The following is a 17,264-nucleotide window of genomic DNA, read 5'->3' on the forward strand; positions in this document are numbered from 1 at the left end:
TCTACCTCCCTCCCTCCCTCCCTCCCTCCCTCCCTCCCTCCCTCCCTCCCTCCCTCCCTCCCTCCCTCCCTCCCTCCCTCCCTCCCTCCCTCCCTCCCTCCCTCCCTCCCTCCCTCCCTCCCTCCCTCCCTCCTTCCCTCCCTCCCTCCCTCCCTCCCTCCCGCTCCTGCCCAGCCCCGCCGCCCGCACGCACCTGCGGCCCCTCGCCCAGCCCAATGATGCCGCCCGCGCACACGCTGATGCCGGCCTGGCGCACAGCCTCCAGCGTGGCAAGGCGGTCCTGTGGGGGCGCAGGGGAGTGGGGAGCGGATGGGGGGATTACATTCATGATTAATTAAGAAGTGAAGTCGTAGGCAGGGGAGTGGGGAGCAGGGCGCATGTCAGGAAAGCACACAAGGGCACGTGTGTGGGCCGCGTGTGTGTGTATCAATGTTTGGGGGTGCCGGGAAGTAGGGAGGGAGCCGGCAGCTAGATGGTGCGGGACCCTTCACATGTTGGCCGCTGCACTGCTGTGAGGCACAACCAGGCAGCAAGGGGGCAGTCCCAGTCAGCGGCACATCCGCATCGTCGCCTCCCCGCAACACAGGCACCTCGCCGGCACCGTGCCTTCCCCACTCCTACGCCTACTACACACACACACACCACCGACACACACACACATACGCACACACACACACATACACACACAAGGTCCCTTAACTTGTCCTGCGCGCAGTGTTTCCTTGTGCTCTTTGATACCGTATGGGCCCCCACGCCTGCCCCCACGCCCGCCCCCGCACCTCGTATTTGCGGCTGGTGGTGACCTTGGGGTAGAACTCGGGGCTGGTGTCCAGGTTGTGGTTGTAGGCGGTCAGGCCAGCCTGCCGCAGCTGCGCCGCCTGCTCCGGCGTCAGCATGCCCAGAGTGGTGCACACCTGCGGGGGGTAGGTGTGGGTGTGGGTGTGGGTGGGTGCTGGGTTTTTGTGAGGAGGGGAACGTGTGTGCGTTGAGGAAGGAAACGTATGTGTATGTGGGCGTGCCAGCGGCGTAGACACCAGTAAGTTTTGCACACAGCGTAAGCGACGTGCGGGGAAAAGCGCTGACCCGGTGGGGTCGATTACTCCCCGTCGTTAGGCTTAGGTATACGAGTGCTGACCGCACTCTCTTGCACCCGTCAACTGCAATCCACGATGCCACGCCCTCAGGCCACCGCGACACCGCGACACCGCCACCGCGACACCGCCACCCGCCCCCCTCCCGCCTCCCGCCCCACCCCCACCCCCCCTCCTTTTCTCGTGCGAGCCCCCTGCTGGCTACCTCGCTACACTTCGCTGTACCATCTTTGCAACCCCCACCCCCTTCTCTCACCTCCATGCCCAGGCCGCGGATGCGCTTCACCATCTCCAGCACCCGCTCCCACTGGCGGTTGCCCACCTGCGCCCACGACACATACAAGTGCAGGCCGCGCACACAGGACACTGAATCACAGGCACACACAGGAGGATGACCAGCATAGGAATGGGTGGGTGGAGACACGTGTCTCCGCCTGCCTTCGTGCGTGCCCCATGCCTGAGCTCTCTTTGGCGGGCCAGCGGGTTGCCGCATGCCATTCCACGACACGTCGACACGCCGGGGTCCTCCCGCTCCCCGCTCCCCCGCCGGCCCCCGGCCCGTCCGCACTGCATGGTCCCCGCCTAGTGTGGGCTGGTATCTACAAACCGCCCCCCCCGTCGGTAACGCTTGATGGTCCGCAAGATGGTCTACCGCCTACCACTTCCTTAACTAATCATGAATGTAACGCCCCCCCCCCGCCCACCACCACCACTAGAGCACCCCGCCCACCATAGCCTTGCCCTGGGGGCCCCAGGGGCCCAATGGACACAATGCGAGGGAGCCCCGACACGTGCATGGTCCGACGCATTGCCGTGTGGCATAACCCCACTGGCCAGTCCCTGGCCCTGGTGGCCACTCCCCACGGCGGAAACCACCACCCAACCCTCTGCCTGCCCGCCTCGTGGCTTCGTCGTGTCCGTTGCGGCGCCGTACGTGTCCCGAACTTGACGCTGCCAGCCCCCCCCCCCGCTGCTGCTGCGCTGTCAACTGCCACGCACGTGCCGTGCCCACACAACCCGACCCATGTGACCATCCCACCCGGCATTGGGCTGGAGGCATGAACCCATCAAGTTCGCCACCACCACCACCACCACCACCACCACCACCACTACCAAACGCACAAGTGCCCCCCCCTCAAGGTACAGCGAGCCCTGCCCGCCGCCGCCCACGCCCACGCCCCCACCCACCACCCACCCACCTGCGAGGGGCCGCGCCACGCCGCGCCCATGCAGAAGCGGGTGCTGCCGGATTCCCGGGCGCGCAGGGCAGCCTGTGGCCGCACACACGACATGAGTAGTAACAGCGGCAACAGCAGGATTAGGAACTCGTCTGGTTTTGCGATAGCATTGTCTGTGCGTATCCTTGTTAAGTGTGCAGATTACGAAAGGTGCGCAGGCGGGCGGTCAGGCGCAACAAGGAAGCACGCCAACAGCCTTCGCCCCCACCTGACTTCTCCCTGCCCCCTGGCCCCCCCGCCTGGTGCATCTCCTCCACGTCCATCCCCCCTCCGTTCTCAATGACCGGCCAACGACCTCCCCACACACACACACACACATATGCACACACAAGTCACACACGGGTGCCACACCCACACGCGCCCTCTCCCCCCTCGTCCTTGGGATCTCCGCTGTTTGGGTTGGTATAAACTACCCCTCCCTCCCCCTCCCCTCCATTTCCCCTCCTCCGCCCTTCCCCCCTTTAACTTCTGTCCCCTGATTCCCCTGCTTGTATCCTGTTCCCAATGCTTTTAACCTTGCAAACCCCCATCCCTCTCCCCCCCCCACACACGCACCTGGTAGACCTCCTCCAGGTCCATCAGCTTCTCCGCCTTCATGCCCGTGTCCTTGCTCCAGCTGCTGCTCTGGCTGCAGTAGTTGCAGTTCTCGGGGCAGCCGCCGGTCTTGATGGACAGCAGCGTGCAGCGCTGGACCTGAGAGGGAGGGAGGGAGGGGAGGGCGGGGTGGGAGGGCGGGTGGGGGGGCGGGGTGGGGAGGCGGGGGAGGGGGAGGGCGGGGCAAGGGAGGAAGGGGGCAGGGCGTTTGAGGAACAACTCGTAGGCTGGGGCTTTGGCCTAGAGGTGGCTGGCTGCGGAGTGGAGAAGCGCCTGATGCGGTCTTGCTGAAGACGGACTATGGGAAGCGCGCAACCCTCAGGCCCTCGACGCACATCAACACGCAACACAAGAGGGCGTGTTCTTCCCACCACGCTGGCCCCGCACACACACACACACCCCGCTGGCGGACGCATTCCCCTCTCCTTCTCTTCCAACCGACAGCCGGAGATGTCTGCAGCCCAGCCCTGCCCGCGGTGGCCGTCACCGCTGTACTGCTAGCGGCCCCAACACACTCGGCACCACCGCCTGTCACACCCTCCGAGGAGCCCTCCCCAAGCCGTGCAGGCGCGCGTGCGCAGCGCCTGCCTGCATGTGGGTCGCTGTCGCCCCGTTGACTAGCCAACTCGTTAAATGAGCTTCCATCGCGGCGAAATGCCTCGCGCTGCCCGCGCGAGGGGTTGCAGGTTCGGACTCACCATGGAGGGGTCATTGTACATGCGGTGCACGGACGCCGCGCGGTAGACCAGGTCGAGAAGCGGGGTGTTGTAAACCTCCGCGACCTCCTCACGACTGCATTGCACGCCGCCCGCGGACAATTATGCATCGATCGACGCCCAACGCGTGCAAGCGAGGGTTGTGTTGCATTGTTTCCTTACGTCCAGTCGTTGCGAACGGCGCCCAGCTCAGAAATCCATCGCGGCACACTGGAAGGCGCCTCCGCGGCAACTGGCTGCGGCTCTGCGTGCTGAGTACGCGAGCTGGTGTTGAAAGCCCTCTGCAAGGCGCCAACGCCCGCCGCCTGCTGACCACTGCACAGCACTGCGCGGCTCAACCGCAGCAATTGCGACATGTTTGCACCTAACCAGTGAGAACCACGGCTATTAGAGATGTGAAGCATGCAAGTCCAAAAACTACCCCGCACGCTTCCGAATGGGGCAGCATGGACCTGCACAGGATCGCGCGTTGTAGGCCCCGGCCGTCACCCAATTGCTGTATAAAGCATTCCTCAAAACATTCATTGCGTTCACTAGGCGCGAGGCACCTATCCTCATTAGGGCTCCGCAGGACACGCGCAGGGCCGTCACGTCCTCGCGACTTTGCAAGGACGCACTTGATTGCAATTTTCGCTGTTATCCAATACCATTGGAAGCTGCAGGCTTTGCAAGCTGCCGTCGGCAAGCATAGGTTTTGTTTACGACGGTTGCGGCCAGACTTTTCCTTCGCGCACCTCAAACACTCTAGTCCGACGTGCAGATCACGTTCTTTCGAATTCGGACATTACGCTGAGGCGGCGGCGGGCGGCCACTGGACTGTGAAACGCTTGCGTTCAGCAGCGCGTGGCGGGCCATGGACGCAGCAATGGAGCTCGCGAAGCAGGCGCTGTCCCAGATATCCCTTGTGCCGCTGTATGGCGGGGGCTTCTGGGTTGCTTTCACGCAGCTGGTGGTGTTCTATTACAGCGTTGGCGCGCTTCTGCACAGCGTACTGCCACGCGTCATCGCTGTGCACGGCATCCAACAGCAGCAGCGCAAACAGGGCGAGGTGCTGCGGGACGCCTTCTACAGCTTAGGTGAGGCCTGGAATGCGGAGGTGCTTTCATGGTGTTCTTGAGAGCTAAGGCGGGAAGCTTTGGAGGGCGCACTGGGGAGTTGCGGCGGGGGGCTTCCTGGGGGTTTCACACACGCGGCACCGGGGCAGCCGTGACGCCAGGGCCGCACACGACGACGCATTGGCATTGCGCATGTGCACTTGCAAGCACGCATGTCGAAGAGGGCAGCCGCAGCGGCAGCGGCAGGCGGCGGCGGGCGCGCGGGCAGCCTGGCGGGCCCAGAGCGCAGCCAGCGCAGTCGGGAAGCTGGGGCGCAGGCGCGGGTACAGCCGTACAGCCGTACACGTGGCGCGGCGGGGGTTACGCACATGCGTAATGCCTGATTGGGGGTTGACGCACCGGAGCTCGCACAGCACTCAAACCTCACATGCGTAATCGGGGTGCGCTTTTTGGAGGGCGGGTTACGCGTGTGATGACACACGCGTGTAAGGGTGCGCGCCGGATGACGCAGGTCCGTGTCAAGCCAAAAGTTTCCTGACACCAGCTGTCATTCGAACGTTGCGATGACACATCGCGTCACGGCTACGTGCGCATAGGTAGCAGTCGCCAGCGAAGCTGCGGTTAGCAGTTGCTGTACATGCATACCGTACATACACACACACACGTGCACACTTTCGCACACATATGATACGCACACATGCACACATACACACATGCATACCTCTACACGCATATGCACCTCCGGGCTGACCCTGGCTCTGCAACGTGCACGTGCGTTTCTTCCATGGGCGGTGATTACCCTCGAGTGCATAACTCGTCTTACCTATTTTCAGAGCCCCTTGGGTGCTGCTGAAACATTTTTACCCTGAGCCCTGCAACCGTCCATGAATATTGCAAGGCACCCGCAGTCCTGGTGCGCAAAACCCTGCATATTGATTTGTGCCAAGGCGGTGATTACCCTCGAGTGCATAACTCGTCTTACCTATTTTCAAAACCCCTTGGGTGCTGCTGAAACATTTTTACCCTGAGCCCTGCAACCGTCCATGAGTATTGCAAGGCACCCGCAGTCCTGGTGCGCAAAACCCTGCATATTGATTTGTGCCAAGGCGGTGATTACCCTCGAGTGCATAACTCGTCTTACCTATTTTCAGAGCCCTCCCGGCGCTGCTGAAACAAATTAACACATGAGCCTTCGTAACGACCAGTCACCCGCATCACACTGTTGTGTGGTTTACACAGGGGCTTGCCCAGGTTTAGGCCTTAAAAACGTACGCCAAGTCAGTTTGATGCCTGTCGGCCTTTATGCGTGCAGGTCCGCTCGCTGTCAAGGCCGGCGTGTGGGCGGCGGTGGAGGTGCTGCATGCGCGCGGGCTGACGCTCACCTACACCGGCCGCGTGTCGGGGTGGACGGCGGTAAGCGGTTGCGTGCATGTGTGTTGAGATACGAAACGCAAGCGTGCGTGTGTGTGCGTGTGTGCGGCGAACACACATGTGTGCGACACGTACGCGATTCTGTATGCGAGGCACGCAGATCTGAGCCGGCTGTGGAACAGCGAATGTTTTCCTTGACGCCATAACACCAGCCGTTTCTCGCGCGTCCCCAGACAAATAATTCTAAAGCCCCTAGTGCCCTCTTGACCCATCCCGTCTGCGCGCCTGTTGCATTCTGTTTTCATCTTGTTGTGCCCTCCTCCTCCTCCTCCCGTGTCCCCCTCCCCTGCAGTGGCTGTACGTGGCGCTGTGTGTGGCGCTGCTGGACTACCTGCACGACACCTGGTTCTACTGGACACACAGGTGGGCAGCAGGTGGAGGGGGGGGGAGGCGGGTGGAGGAGTGGAGGGGTGGAGGAGGGGGGTGGCTTGGGGGGTGGGTGGGTGGGCGCAGCCAGCTTCACGTGCTACGACCCTGGTCGGTGTGTTGTGCTCATATCTCCTTCCTCTGCACGCCTCCCTCCCTCCCTCCCCCGCCCCAGGCTGCTGCACTGGAAGCCGCTGTACGTGCACGTGCACTACATCCACCACAAGTGAGGGCGCGCCAAGAGGGCGGGGGGCGGGGGGCGTGTGTGTGTGTGTGTATGTGTGTGTGTGTGTGTGTGTGTGTGTGTGCGCCCATGAACTCCAGGAGTTGGAGGGGCGGGCGGAGTGCCCAGTGCGTGCCACTAGGGGCACACACACACACATACACACATACACACACACACACGCACACACACACAGGGCCATGGATGGTGATTGCCACAATGCGGGCGGGGTGGGGGCGCGCCTGTGCTTGCATGCAGCATGGAAGGGTGGAGTGCTGAGGTCTGCCGCACGGCACGCCGCGGAAGTCGTTAGTGACGGTGCCCTCGCTTCGCGGATTCCCATCCCACCTACCGTCTACCATTTAGCTCTTGGCATCTTAGCTTATCACGACCCACCCACCCGCAGGTCCAAGGCCCCCTCGGCCTACACCGGGTACTCCTTCCACCTGGTGGAGGCGCTCATCGTGTTCGCCAACGAGGTGCTGGTGTGCTTCCTGTTCCCGCTGCACATGGGCCTGCACCGCGCCTACCACTTGTACACCACACTCATACACGAGGGTGCGTGTGGCACGGCCGTGCGCGGGCGTGTGGGCGGGGTGGGCGGCGTGGGCGGGGTGGGCGGGGTGGGGTCGGGTGTGGGACGGGGACGTGTTTTGGGTGGGCTGGGTTGTCCGCAACGCCAGGACCTATCGGCATGTGCGCATGTGTGCGTGCGTGCGTGCGGAGGTGGGTGGGTGGGTGCGGGCCCTGCTGTGATGTGGCCCCTGTTCCTCCACGATGCAGCTCGCGCGCCTCCTCTCGCCCGCTCACCTCCCATTGCGTTTTGACACACACGCACAGGCGGGCACGTGGGTTACGAGCTGGCTCCCTTCATCCCCACCTTTGCCGGTGTGGCCACGCTGGCCTTCCGCGGCGTGCGGCCCTGCGCCGCCCTCAACACGGTGCAGCACCACGACATGCACCACCGCTACCCCACCAAGCACTTCTCGCTCTACTTCACGCACTGGGACCGGCTGTGCGGCACACTGCACCCCGCCTACGACCGCGACCTGTTTCACTACTTCCCGACCAAGGCCGCGGCGGGTGCTGCTGCCGGTGCTAACGCAGGGCAGCAGGACAAGGGCGCGCAGCTGCAGAGCGGGGCGGCGGCGACCAACGGCGGCGTGAAGCACGAGTGATGAAATGGTGATCCGAATTTCCATGGTTAGGGTAGCCGGCAGCAGGAGGGCGACGACGGTGGCCGGTTGCGTGGCGGCGGGGACAGCGTTGATGGCTTTTACATTGCCTCAAGCCTGGTGTGCATGCCGCAGAAAAGGGGCCGCCGCCATGCTGCCTGGCCAGCGCCGCGTGATAACTTTTATGCATTCTTTTCAAGCCGTACGTGTCATGTTTGGGGGCTCGTGCTTTCTGCTTCTACAGGAAAGGCCAGAGGTTTCAGGGCGCCGCACTGCTTGGCGAGGGAACCGCACCGGTACCGTTGCCTGTGCGCTGAGGTAGAAAGCATGAAACAAGGCGAACTCGCATGACCATGGATGCGGTGCAGTGTGATGCGTGTGAATACTGCTCTTATTATGGTGGTTGTCTAGCCTTGTTATGCACTGCGGTGGTGAGCTTTGCGGTGGTGGGCACGCTGGGAACGGACCTGCGTGAGCGGCAGTAGTGACCTACGGGTGTGTTTCGGCACGGCGGCGGCTGGACCGGCAGTGTTATCGGCTTATCACTCCAGCAATTTTGACGATTGCTTTTGCTGGGAGGTGGTACAGCGGTGCTGTGTATGGACAGCCAGTAAGCCACCAACACAAAGTGAGATGAGGAAGTGTCTCCATAGGACGGGCATGCACCGAGCGCGCCCCATGCGCGGGTTGGGCATACGATTAGCTCAGTTTAAGGCTCAGGAGGCTCGAATTAGGGAGCGGTTGAGCGTTTCTGTGAGCGGGGACTGCAATGTGCAGCATTGGTGCTAGTGGTGTCAGCAGCTGCTGCTGTGGCTACAGCTGGGCAGCAGATCGCACGGCGTTTGTGGTCGCCTTTTGCTGCTGGCTGGTGCATTGCTAAGCTTGAGTGAGCAGGATGCGTGACTCTGTAACCAGATTAGATGGTCCTCATTCCTCAAGCGGCGGGCTTTGTTCAATCTGTCCCTGCCATACGACAAGGGGTGTCAGCTTTGTACAGCTGGAAAATGGGCTGAGCCCCATGAAGCGCAAGGGATGTGACGATGGGCACCGGCGACATGAACAGCACCCTTGCAAGCCCATCCAGCGGGACTGGCCACTATGCCAACGCCGTGCCGAGGCAGCGACATGCCCTGTCCCCGCCACGCCACGCCACCTTACCCACGCCACTTCACGGTCCATGATATCCCAAATTCACCTCACCCACATCCCACTCAAGCACCGCAAACGGCTTGCCGGGCTCGGGCGCGGGATCCCGGGCCGCAACACATTTAAGGCTCGGGGACGCATGGTTTGGCTGTTGCAAACAATTTCGACATTCTTGCCCCAAGACGCTTGTCGTCGACATGTTTTGATACATGGATGTAAGATATTTAGGGGCCGAGAGCTATACTCGCGGACTGAAGAAAGTCAAGATGTCCATGGACTCACGAGGTCGCTTCTCGCTCCGGCCGAATTTTCCCTGCCGCCTATTTTTCTACAATAGGGAATAGCAATTTATAATACGTGGCGCTCGCGGTTTGTGCCAGTTTGGCACTTTTTGTCGACGCAGGCAGGCACGCAGGCAGGCACGGACAGGGGCAATCCTGGGGGGCTTCGCCCCCCCCCTGGATCGCTTCGCTCGGGGGGCTCAGCCCAAAAAGCTGAGACCGGCCACAGGATTGGCGGGCCCCACACTCCCACGGGCCCGTTATCCAGTCAGACAGCCATTCAGCCACAGACCGTGCAGCAGCGGCCACCGCACCTCCCTCCCAGGCCCCAAGCAGAAGCGCCTGAGGCACATCACCATACCGTACCAGCAAGAGATCACCCCGCATGTAATTAATTATTTCCCCAAAAATCCCGACTTACCCCGCACCTTGAGGGGGGGTGCGGGGTACGAAAATAATTTTCCTTGGAGGGGTGCGGGGTAAGAAAATAATTTTCTTCGGAGGTGCCGAGGGCGTGCCAAATACCCGGATGGGGCCGTTCTTCACGCAAAAACGTAGCCACGAGCCCTTCCGCAACACTGTTCTAATACTGGCGCTGGTGTTGGTAAGCGCGGCAGGTGACGGCTGGGACTGAGAAAGGAACGCGCGCTGGCGCTGGTGTTAGTTGGTAGGCGGGGTAGGGAGGTACGCGGGGTAGGGAGGTACGCGGGCGCCGGTGGGTGACACCAGTACATTCTGAGCACGTATCTACGTTTACAGGTGCAGAGCACGCAGCCATACCGCTGCGTGCTAGTGTAAGAATTTGCTTAGCCGGGGTGCGGGGTGCAAAAAAGTTAACGTTTTGGGGGTGCGGGGTAAGAAAATAATTTATTTTTCGGGGGGGTGCGTGGTGATCACGTAAACGTACGGTAACCGCCACCAACACACCACCTTCCCGGCCCACGCCCGCCCCACTCGCAGTGTGCGCACGGTGTTCCCTTTTCCTCCGTGCACATATCTTCACCAGACATTGCTCTCAAACCCAGGCATGCTCGCAGTGCCTCTCTGGTGCCGTGTGTTGTTGGCTCCACTTTGGTGCCGCCCTTTGTCCGGGAAGCGAAACCACCAAGTCTCAGTCCGTTGCATCCGCATTGGCCTCCGGGGCTCCGCGCCGAATGCGCCTCTGTCTATCTGATGTAATACGGTAATCTCGCAATCCCTGATCATTCCACCCGTATATAACGTCATAGTCCATGCTTCACCAACAAGGAGGTGGCTGCCTTATGGCAGGAAAAGGGCTGATCCCGGGTCGTTATCAACCCCGCCACCTTGACGCGGGCGCCTACTAAGCACACGCCTCTATGTTGGGGGCCTTTGGCATCCCCGCAAATCCGGACATGGCCGGTTGGGTGGGGTGCACAGTCCGTGCTAACCCGCAGCTAACAAACTAGTCACGTCACTCGCCGCCAATCGACACGTGCACCCTCAGCCCCACGCCCTGCTAGCGCCGTTCAGGCTCTCAGCCCGGCCCCGCCGCCGCCGGCGGCCATGGCGGCCGCTGCAGCTTGGTCGGCCGCTCGAAGCCCATCAGCTTCAGCAGGAGGAGCACACGGATCACGTTGGCGGCGGAGACGTCGCGGTTCTGGGGATGGGGAACGGGGAGGAAGAGGAGAGCGCACATGAGCTGTCTCAGCCGTCAACCTGTCAATCAATCCGTCCCCAGTGCCCAGCCGTCCCCGCACATGCACGGTCCTCACCCAGGTCGTCAAGCAGTCGTTGCAGACTTTGACCGACCAGGGCCGCTGCCCCTCCTTCAGCCCCCCAAGCCGCTTGATGGCCATCTCCTGACACCCGCAGTTGTAGCAGGTCTGCATGGTCGGGAGGGTAGGAGGGAGGGGGGCCACAATAGGGCTTCCGCTAAAGCCAGGCATAAACCCAGCGGCCCACCCACCCACCAGCAATTGCAATCCCACTCTTTATGACGGCTCGCCGTCTGCTGTGTCTTTGAAGCACATTTACGACGTACAGAAGTCATACTGCGCAAAGCCATGGCTTGCTTTTCGGGCAACCTCGCGAAAGTCAATTGTCCATGGACGTGCGAAGGCACTTCTCGCTCCGCCCGAATTTTCCCTGCCACCTATTTACATGCAATAGGCATTAACAAATACTAATACGTAGCAGTCGCAGTTTGTGCCAGTATGCTATGTTTTGCCGACGCACCAGCCACGCAGCCACGCAGCCACGGACAGGGGTGTTCCTGGGGGGCTTCGCCCCCCCCTGGAACGCTTCGCTGGGGGGGCTCAGCTTCACCAAAAACACCTGAGCGGACAGCGCCAAAATTCTGTAAGCTCCTAACTCCATCCCTCTCTCATGCAGTTCAAGCACCTGTATTGTGCGGTCAGCGACGCACCGTAATGCCTTTCACGCCCACTTGGTGCCCAACATGATGCGTCCAGTAAGTTACATCATCACTAACCCCTACCTCACACACACCGTAATGTCTAACTTCAACACCCTCCTGCGACACGACCACACCAGCAGCACCTGCGGAGCACACCCCTGGCAACTCACACGGCCACGCAACGCTTGGGACACGGCGTCCCTTACGCCGGCGCAGGCACCGGCGACCGCCCTGCACCGCCGCTGCCCTCCTCGCCATCCCGCAACCCGCTCTTGCCCTCGCCCGACGCCAAGCCGCCGCGCGCCGCACCCGCGCCGCCCGCCGGCGGGTCCGTCGCGGCCAGCGCAGCCGCTGCCCCGCCTGCATCACCACCACCTGCCGCCGCCGCCGCCGCCTGCTTCTTGTAGTGGGTCATGGCGGCCTGGTAGAGCAGGATGGCGTTCAGGATGAGTTGCGTCACGCAGCCGCCCAGGATGATGACGTCTCCCTGAGGGGCGGACAGGAAGACAGGGAGAGAACACAGAGAGGGAATGTAGGCACAGGGTGTGCAGCATGGGAATGATGCCGCGACTTGCCTTGACAATCTGAGGACTCGAAGGCTAACGGAAGGGCAGCAGGCACACGTTGCAAACAACTTCACGTGCGTGGCGGTCGGGGTGGCGATGCTGCGAACCGCACCCACCCACCTAGGCACCCATTTTCTCTGCCGATCTCCTCTCTCATCCTATCCCCTTCGCAGCCGCCGCCGCATGGCTCCATTACACCCACCGTGAGCACCACTGTGGTGAAGATGCGGACCACACAGCCCGCCACGTTGAGCATGCACGTTGCCACCTGTGTGCCGTGTTGTGTTAGCAGCAGCGCGTTGGTGGTGATGAAGGCGCGACACAGGCCGACGCCGTTCAGTCAAAGCAGCAGCTGCATGGACAACGACCCTCCATCATATGGCCTGTGTCCGCTGATGCCCTTAGGTTCCCAGCCCCAATCGTTTCAATCTACGTCAAACACCCAACCGCACCAACGCCCTGCTTCTCAGCCGCTATCTGATGCTTGAACCCCACAACCCCACAACCACGAAACCATGCAAACCCACAACCCCACAACCGCAGAGCCCAACCCACGGCACCACGCCCCAAGGCGCCCACGCCCAGCGTCGCTCCCAGTCCCAGTCCCTGTGCCGGCACGCACCGACAGCACTCCTGCGTCGCCGCGGCGCACGTTGAGCCAGATCTGCGGCAGCCTCGCGCCAATGGCCATCACCGCCACCGTGCTCACTTGCAGAGCCGACAGCACCTGCGGGGCGTGGCGTGGCGAGTGTGTGTATGTGTGTAGGCGGGGGTGGGCACGTGTGTTAGGGAGCCGTAAACGCGCGCACGAGGCCTGCCCATGCGTTGAATGAACGTATGTGTGGGCGCACATGGTGTGCGCTAAGAAAGCAGGCAGGACCGAACCACAGCCCCAGTCGCATTCTCGACTCGCAATTCCCCCCACAAAGACCACTCACGTGGATAGGGCACATTGCGCTGAACAGCCACGCGCACGCCGCCGCGAAAGCCGCCGTGGAGGCCGCGATCGCAGGCAGGCTGAGATGCATGTGCCTGCCGGGGTTTGGGTCGTGTGGGGCAAGGAGAAATGCCAAAGAACAACGTTGCGAAACGGGCCCAGAAGCGGGGCATCGTCACAGCGCCCGCATGTCTAGAATAAGGTCACACGCGGGCACCACAATGGCACCACGAGGAGCATTGGCCAGTAGCGGTGCTGAGCTACGGCAGAGCTGCATCAACACGCAAGCTGTAAAATACACATCACACACACACACATACACACACACAAACACACACACACGCACGCACACACGCACGCACTTGAAAATGAGGCCCACGATGATGACGTCCTGGATCCAGCAGGCGAACACCTCGCCGTACGTGTTGAACGCATAGCCCTGTGGCGTTGCAGCGGCGCGTTGGCGCGATATGAGGTGATGTGTTCAAGGGACGGCTCAGGAAGGTCAGGAGATTACCCTCATAACGGCAACAGCCCGGCAACGACTGGATGCCTGCTAGGCGGCCCTTCGCCACACGCGCCAGCAGTCTCAAGATACGGGCCCCCAAGGCCCCCACAGCTCGAGCACGCACAACATCCGAGCGGCCGGGCAGCACATGCCATTCCCCTCCTCCTGCTCCTCCGCCTCCTTCCCCTGCTGCGCCTCCGCCCCCCCCACAACCGCACCCGCACCTGCTGCATGTTGTAGGCGACAGTGACCGTGAAGCAAAGCAGCTCCACAAGGTTACTTGTGAGCGACAGGCCCTCCGCGCTGCCCGACTTGAGGATGATCGCAATCTGCGGCACACTGCGGAAGCAGCTCCCCACCAGGCAGCCATAGCCCAGCAGTACCGCAAACATGTCCATTAAACCGCCGCCGGAAGTCGTGGCGGCGGCTGTCGCCGCCGCTGCCGCAGCGGCGGCGGGCTGAGCGCATGAAGCACACGAAGAGCCCGCGGCCGCGCTTGCCGCGACCGCTGCTGAGGCAACGGACCGTTGCGGCGCGGGGCGGCGGAAGCTAGGAGCCGCTGGGGTGAGGCGCTGGGGAAGCAGCGGCGCAGCCGGCAGCGCCGTCCGGGGCACCGGCGGCCCAAGCGCGCTGCATTGGTGCGGCGATGTCGCCAGCGCTGCACGTGTTGTGGGCGTTGTCCGCCGCGTGGCGCAGGCCGGCCAGAGTGCTCCAGAGCCAACGCTGCTGCCCGCAGGCGACGGCGCCACTGTGCGAGGCGACGCGCCTGCGCATGCCCGGCGCGCCATACACGCCATTCTCAGCGCTGTTTAAGGGAGCGAGGCTGTGCGAGGGAGGCTCTTCAACTCTGTTGCCGGAAGCGTTAATCGGCGGTGTCGAAACTGGCTCGCGCGACACGGCGCCTGCTCCTTTTAATGAGCGTATAGTTACCGAGCTGTGTGGATCACTGGGAAACTAATTATTATATGTCAACTGGTGATGCAAACGCTCGCTCTGCGTCCGGGCTTGGCGCGCTATTTTCTGTAGAAACGGTTGGCAACGCACATTCAAACATAGAAAGACACACAACGCTTCCTACACTTCCCGTTTTGAAAATGTTGTTTGCGGCACGGGTTTCAATGGGTTTGCAATCCGACGCCCAATTGCTAAAGTCGCCCTTCCTTGTGACAGTGTTTCGTCGTCCATGCAATGTATGAATGTAACATCACATCTATTTGTACCGCGACCACAACACGGAACAAATCCCCGCCTGCCACTTCTCGACTCAAGCATCCGCACCCAGACCAGTCACTCTCGCGCTCGCTTACAACACGTCGAGGTAATGGCGCCGCTGTACCACCTAGTGCAGGAGTCTATCTGGGCCAAGTGCAAGGCAGAGGGGACGGCATACTTCCCCCCGACCTATGACCAAGGCAAGCGGTGTGTGGCGCAGGTTACGAGCGGGAGCCCCCACAGCGGCAGCTGCTCCTCCGGCCCCTAAGGGTTTTGAGGGCATTCAGTCTTTCCTACGTCCACTTGAGCCTCGCCAGTCAACCCGGTGCACGGCACACGAGGCTGGCTGCGCACGCAGCGCCAGTACGTTTGCGGCACACAGCACTCCAGCTACGTTCACCTTGACACACCAAGGCTGACGCCATGTATGCCTGATACTCTCACCTCCCGCCCCAAAACACAGACGGATTCATTCACCTAACCGCCGAGCCGCGCTTTCTCCTGGGTGTGGGAAACCAGTTCTACAAGGACGTGGCAGGCACCTTCCTGCTGCTGGTGCTGGACTATGAGAAATTAAGCGCCAAGGTGATATGGGGCGACCTGGGCACAGGGGTGCATTTCTTCATGTGTTTACTGGCAGGTGTTATGGATGTGGACAGCTGTACAGTCCCCTGACCGTGCATGCCCGCGCTCGTGTATGTGTACCGGTGTGTGATTGCGCAACCACTTCGGCGATGCCTGACTGGCCCTACCTGCTGACGATGGCGGACTTGGTGGTTGTGGCACCAGGTGATTTTCGAGCCGGCTGCACCAGTGGGTAGCAAGTCCAGTGACGGGCTGTCGGCGGGCGGCGAGGCCAAGGCGAAGGAGGAGCTGCCGCTATTCCCCCACCTGGTGAGAGGTCGGGGCAGGGGGTTGGTAAAGCAAGGAGACGGGAAGGCGGGAAGCCGAGTGTGTGAACGCGTGGCAAGCCAGGCATAGCGGGGGTAAATCGTGTGTAGCTGCCGTGTAAGTACTGTGGAGAAATTTGCATGTGGTAGGTCGGTGGTGGCTGTGCAGGGCCCCTGTGACCTTCCCATCGGTATCACGAACTCTTTGCTGCGGTTTCTCTTCCATACCACGAAACCACACGCGATATCTCCCTACTCCTGCCCATTCTGCCTGACTCCACAGTACGGCACCATCGACTTCGGCGCCGTGACTGCGGAGCTGCCCATTGAGCGCGATGCGTCTGGCGCGTTCCTGTCCATTCCGGGCTTGGACGCAGCGGCGGCGCCCTGAGCAGCCCGGCGCGGGTGTCGGAACTATGTCACGTCAGTTGAGGTTAAGGGAGGAGGCATGGGCGAGGATGAAGTGGGCGAGGGTGAGGGCGAATGGTTGGGGCAGTGGCGCCGGGCCTACGGGGCAGATGTGGTCCCAGCGGGGCGTGCAGGTGGCCCAAGCCCCACCACACGGCAGGGCTGCTGTTGTGACAGGTGCCATTCAGGCTTCCGCAAGTCGCGGACCAGGAAAGCATCCCTGCTACTGATGGCAAGTGGGGCCTTACGTGGAGGCCTCACCGCCCTCCATGCAAGGACGCTTGAGGAGGCTCATAAGGGCTGCATCACAGACAACGCCGGGACGCGTGCGGCCTGTGCAGTGGGGACGATACGCCTGCGAGCCGCCGCCCCTCGGGGCTGCAGACTGCAGTCTCGTGCCCTGCAAAGGGCACGCACGGCGGCGAACTCCGGTGATCAGTAAATTATCGGTACGCTGTCGCGGACTTGCTGTCGATGCTGTATTGCCGATGTAAAACTGGACGGGGGATGTCACAGGACCGTCAGGTTGTTCGCACTGGGCTGAGTCCGAGAGAGTCGTCGTAGCTGACAGTCTGAGCTGGCGGGGATTGGCTACAGACGATTGGAGGCAATGTAGACGCCGGCGAGGTCGCAAGTAAGACTCCACAGGGGTTGATGTATTGTCGCCCCATGCTCGCCAAGGACACGCGTATCTCCTACGTGACGGTCTGCTGTTGGGTGGCTGTTTGCTTAGGCCTGCTAGCTTGCACGGCGCACATTGTGGACACCGCTTGATGGCGCCGGCCACTGTCACGAGGTGGCCTACATGATGACACGCGGCCCCAGGGACCAAGTGCGCGCGCGCACCGGCAGGCAACACCGGTCCGGGTGTCGTCGTGCTCGGTTGCAAGACCTCGCGTGCGTGCGGTGCGGGGGCCGGAGGGGCGACGGGGTGCCGGGCATGCACGCATTCATTCGCCCTGCTGCGTGCGCAGTGGTGATCCGCTGACCTGCTGTAACGTGTCCTCAATGACACCACAGCAGCAGTCCGCAAAGGAGCGCAGGCCT

General features: G+C 62.0%; 4 protein-coding genes across 4 annotated transcripts in view; 2 read left to right on the forward strand and 2 right to left on the reverse strand.

Moving 5' to 3' along the window:
• The window catches only part of CHLRE_06g261150v5 (uncharacterized protein), a 6,976-nt gene extending 2,941 nt beyond the window's left edge, over nt 1–4,035 (reverse strand). Inside the window, exons 1-7 of the mRNA XM_043062800.1 lie at nt 3,802–4,035; nt 3,622–3,715; nt 2,885–3,022; nt 2,291–2,362; nt 1,348–1,413; nt 780–914; nt 194–280 (exon numbers count right to left, since the gene is read on the reverse strand). Coding sequence (XP_042923506.1) covers nt 194–280; nt 780–914; nt 1,348–1,413; nt 2,291–2,362; nt 2,885–3,022; nt 3,622–3,715; nt 3,802–3,995 — 786 coding nt within the window. The 5' untranslated portion in view covers nt 3,996–4,035. The remainder of the gene's footprint in view (nt 1–193; nt 281–779; nt 915–1,347; nt 1,414–2,290; nt 2,363–2,884; nt 3,023–3,621; nt 3,716–3,801) is intronic.
• Nucleotides 4,036–4,175: 140 nt separating this feature from the next.
• CHLRE_06g261200v5 (uncharacterized protein) lies at nt 4,176–8,812 on the forward strand. Its single transcript, XM_001696535.3, has 6 exons — nt 4,176–4,715; nt 6,007–6,107; nt 6,418–6,488; nt 6,667–6,717; nt 7,121–7,272; nt 7,555–8,812. The coding sequence occupies exons 1-6, from the start codon at nt 4,505–4,507 to the stop codon at nt 7,890–7,892; spliced, it is 924 nt and encodes a 307-aa protein (XP_001696587.1). The 5' UTR covers nt 4,176–4,504; the 3' UTR covers nt 7,893–8,812.
• A 557-nt stretch (nt 8,813–9,369) lies between these two features.
• CHLRE_06g261300v5 (uncharacterized protein) lies at nt 9,370–14,785 on the reverse strand. Its single transcript, XM_043062801.1, has 8 exons — nt 13,932–14,785; nt 13,562–13,638; nt 13,201–13,294; nt 12,885–12,989; nt 12,465–12,530; nt 11,251–12,183; nt 10,224–10,937; nt 9,370–9,744 (listed from the first exon to the last, which is right to left on the reverse strand). Exons 1-6 carry the CDS (start codon nt 14,502–14,504, stop codon nt 11,899–11,901), a joined length of 1,200 nt encoding a protein of 399 aa, XP_042923507.1. The 5' UTR covers nt 14,505–14,785; the 3' UTR covers nt 9,370–9,744; nt 10,224–10,937; nt 11,251–11,898.
• A 120-nt stretch (nt 14,786–14,905) lies between these two features.
• On the forward strand, nt 14,906–17,227 carry CHLRE_06g261350v5 (uncharacterized protein). The gene is made up of 4 exons (XM_043062802.1): nt 14,906–15,119; nt 15,383–15,504; nt 15,709–15,813; nt 16,093–17,227. Exons 1-4 carry the CDS (start codon nt 15,029–15,031, stop codon nt 16,198–16,200), a joined length of 426 nt encoding a protein of 141 aa, XP_042923508.1. The 5' UTR covers nt 14,906–15,028; the 3' UTR covers nt 16,201–17,227.
• Nucleotides 17,228–17,264: the final 37 nt, after the last annotated feature.

The sequence above is a fragment of the Chlamydomonas reinhardtii genome, chromosome 6 (assembly GCF_000002595.2).
Source record: "Chlamydomonas reinhardtii strain CC-503 cw92 mt+ chromosome 6, whole genome shotgun sequence".
Classification (NCBI taxonomy): domain Eukaryota; kingdom Viridiplantae; phylum Chlorophyta; class Chlorophyceae; order Chlamydomonadales; family Chlamydomonadaceae; genus Chlamydomonas; species Chlamydomonas reinhardtii.

What these genes read in the sequence shown, in the direction of transcription:
- CHLRE_06g261200v5 (XM_001696535.3), top strand. Translation starts at nt 4,505, where the DNA reads ATGGAGCTCGCGAAGCAGGCGCTGTCCCAGATATCCCTTGTGCCGCTG. An exon ending in GGACGCCTTCTACAGCTTAG is followed by an intron (nt 4,716 to 6,006) that starts GTGAGGCCTGGA and finishes TTATGCGTGCAG; the next exon opens with GTCCGCTCGCTGTCAAGGCC. An exon ending in GCGTGTCGGGGTGGACGGCG is followed by an intron (nt 6,108 to 6,417) that starts GTAAGCGGTTGC and finishes CCTCCCCTGCAG; the next exon opens with TGGCTGTACGTGGCGCTGTG.
- CHLRE_06g261300v5 (XM_043062801.1), bottom strand. Translation starts at nt 14,504, where the DNA reads ATGGCGTGTATGGCGCGCCGGGCATGCGCAGGCGCGTCGCCTCGCACA. An exon ending in GCGCAATGTGCCCTATCCAC is followed by an intron (nt 12,990 to 13,200) that starts GTGAGTGGTCTT and finishes CACGCCCCGCAG; the next exon opens with GTGCTGTCGGCTCTGCAAGT. An exon ending in GCGACGCAGGAGTGCTGTCG is followed by an intron (nt 12,531 to 12,884) that starts GTGCGTGCCGGC and finishes CACGGCACACAG; the next exon opens with GTGGCAACGTGCATGCTCAA.
- CHLRE_06g261350v5 (XM_043062802.1), top strand. Translation starts at nt 15,029, where the DNA reads ATGGCGCCGCTGTACCACCTAGTGCAGGAGTCTATCTGGGCCAAGTGC. An exon ending in ATGAGAAATTAAGCGCCAAG is followed by an intron (nt 15,505 to 15,708) that starts GTGATATGGGGC and finishes TTGTGGCACCAG; the next exon opens with GTGATTTTCGAGCCGGCTGC. An exon ending in TGCCGCTATTCCCCCACCTG is followed by an intron (nt 15,814 to 16,092) that starts GTGAGAGGTCGG and finishes CTGACTCCACAG; the next exon opens with TACGGCACCATCGACTTCGG.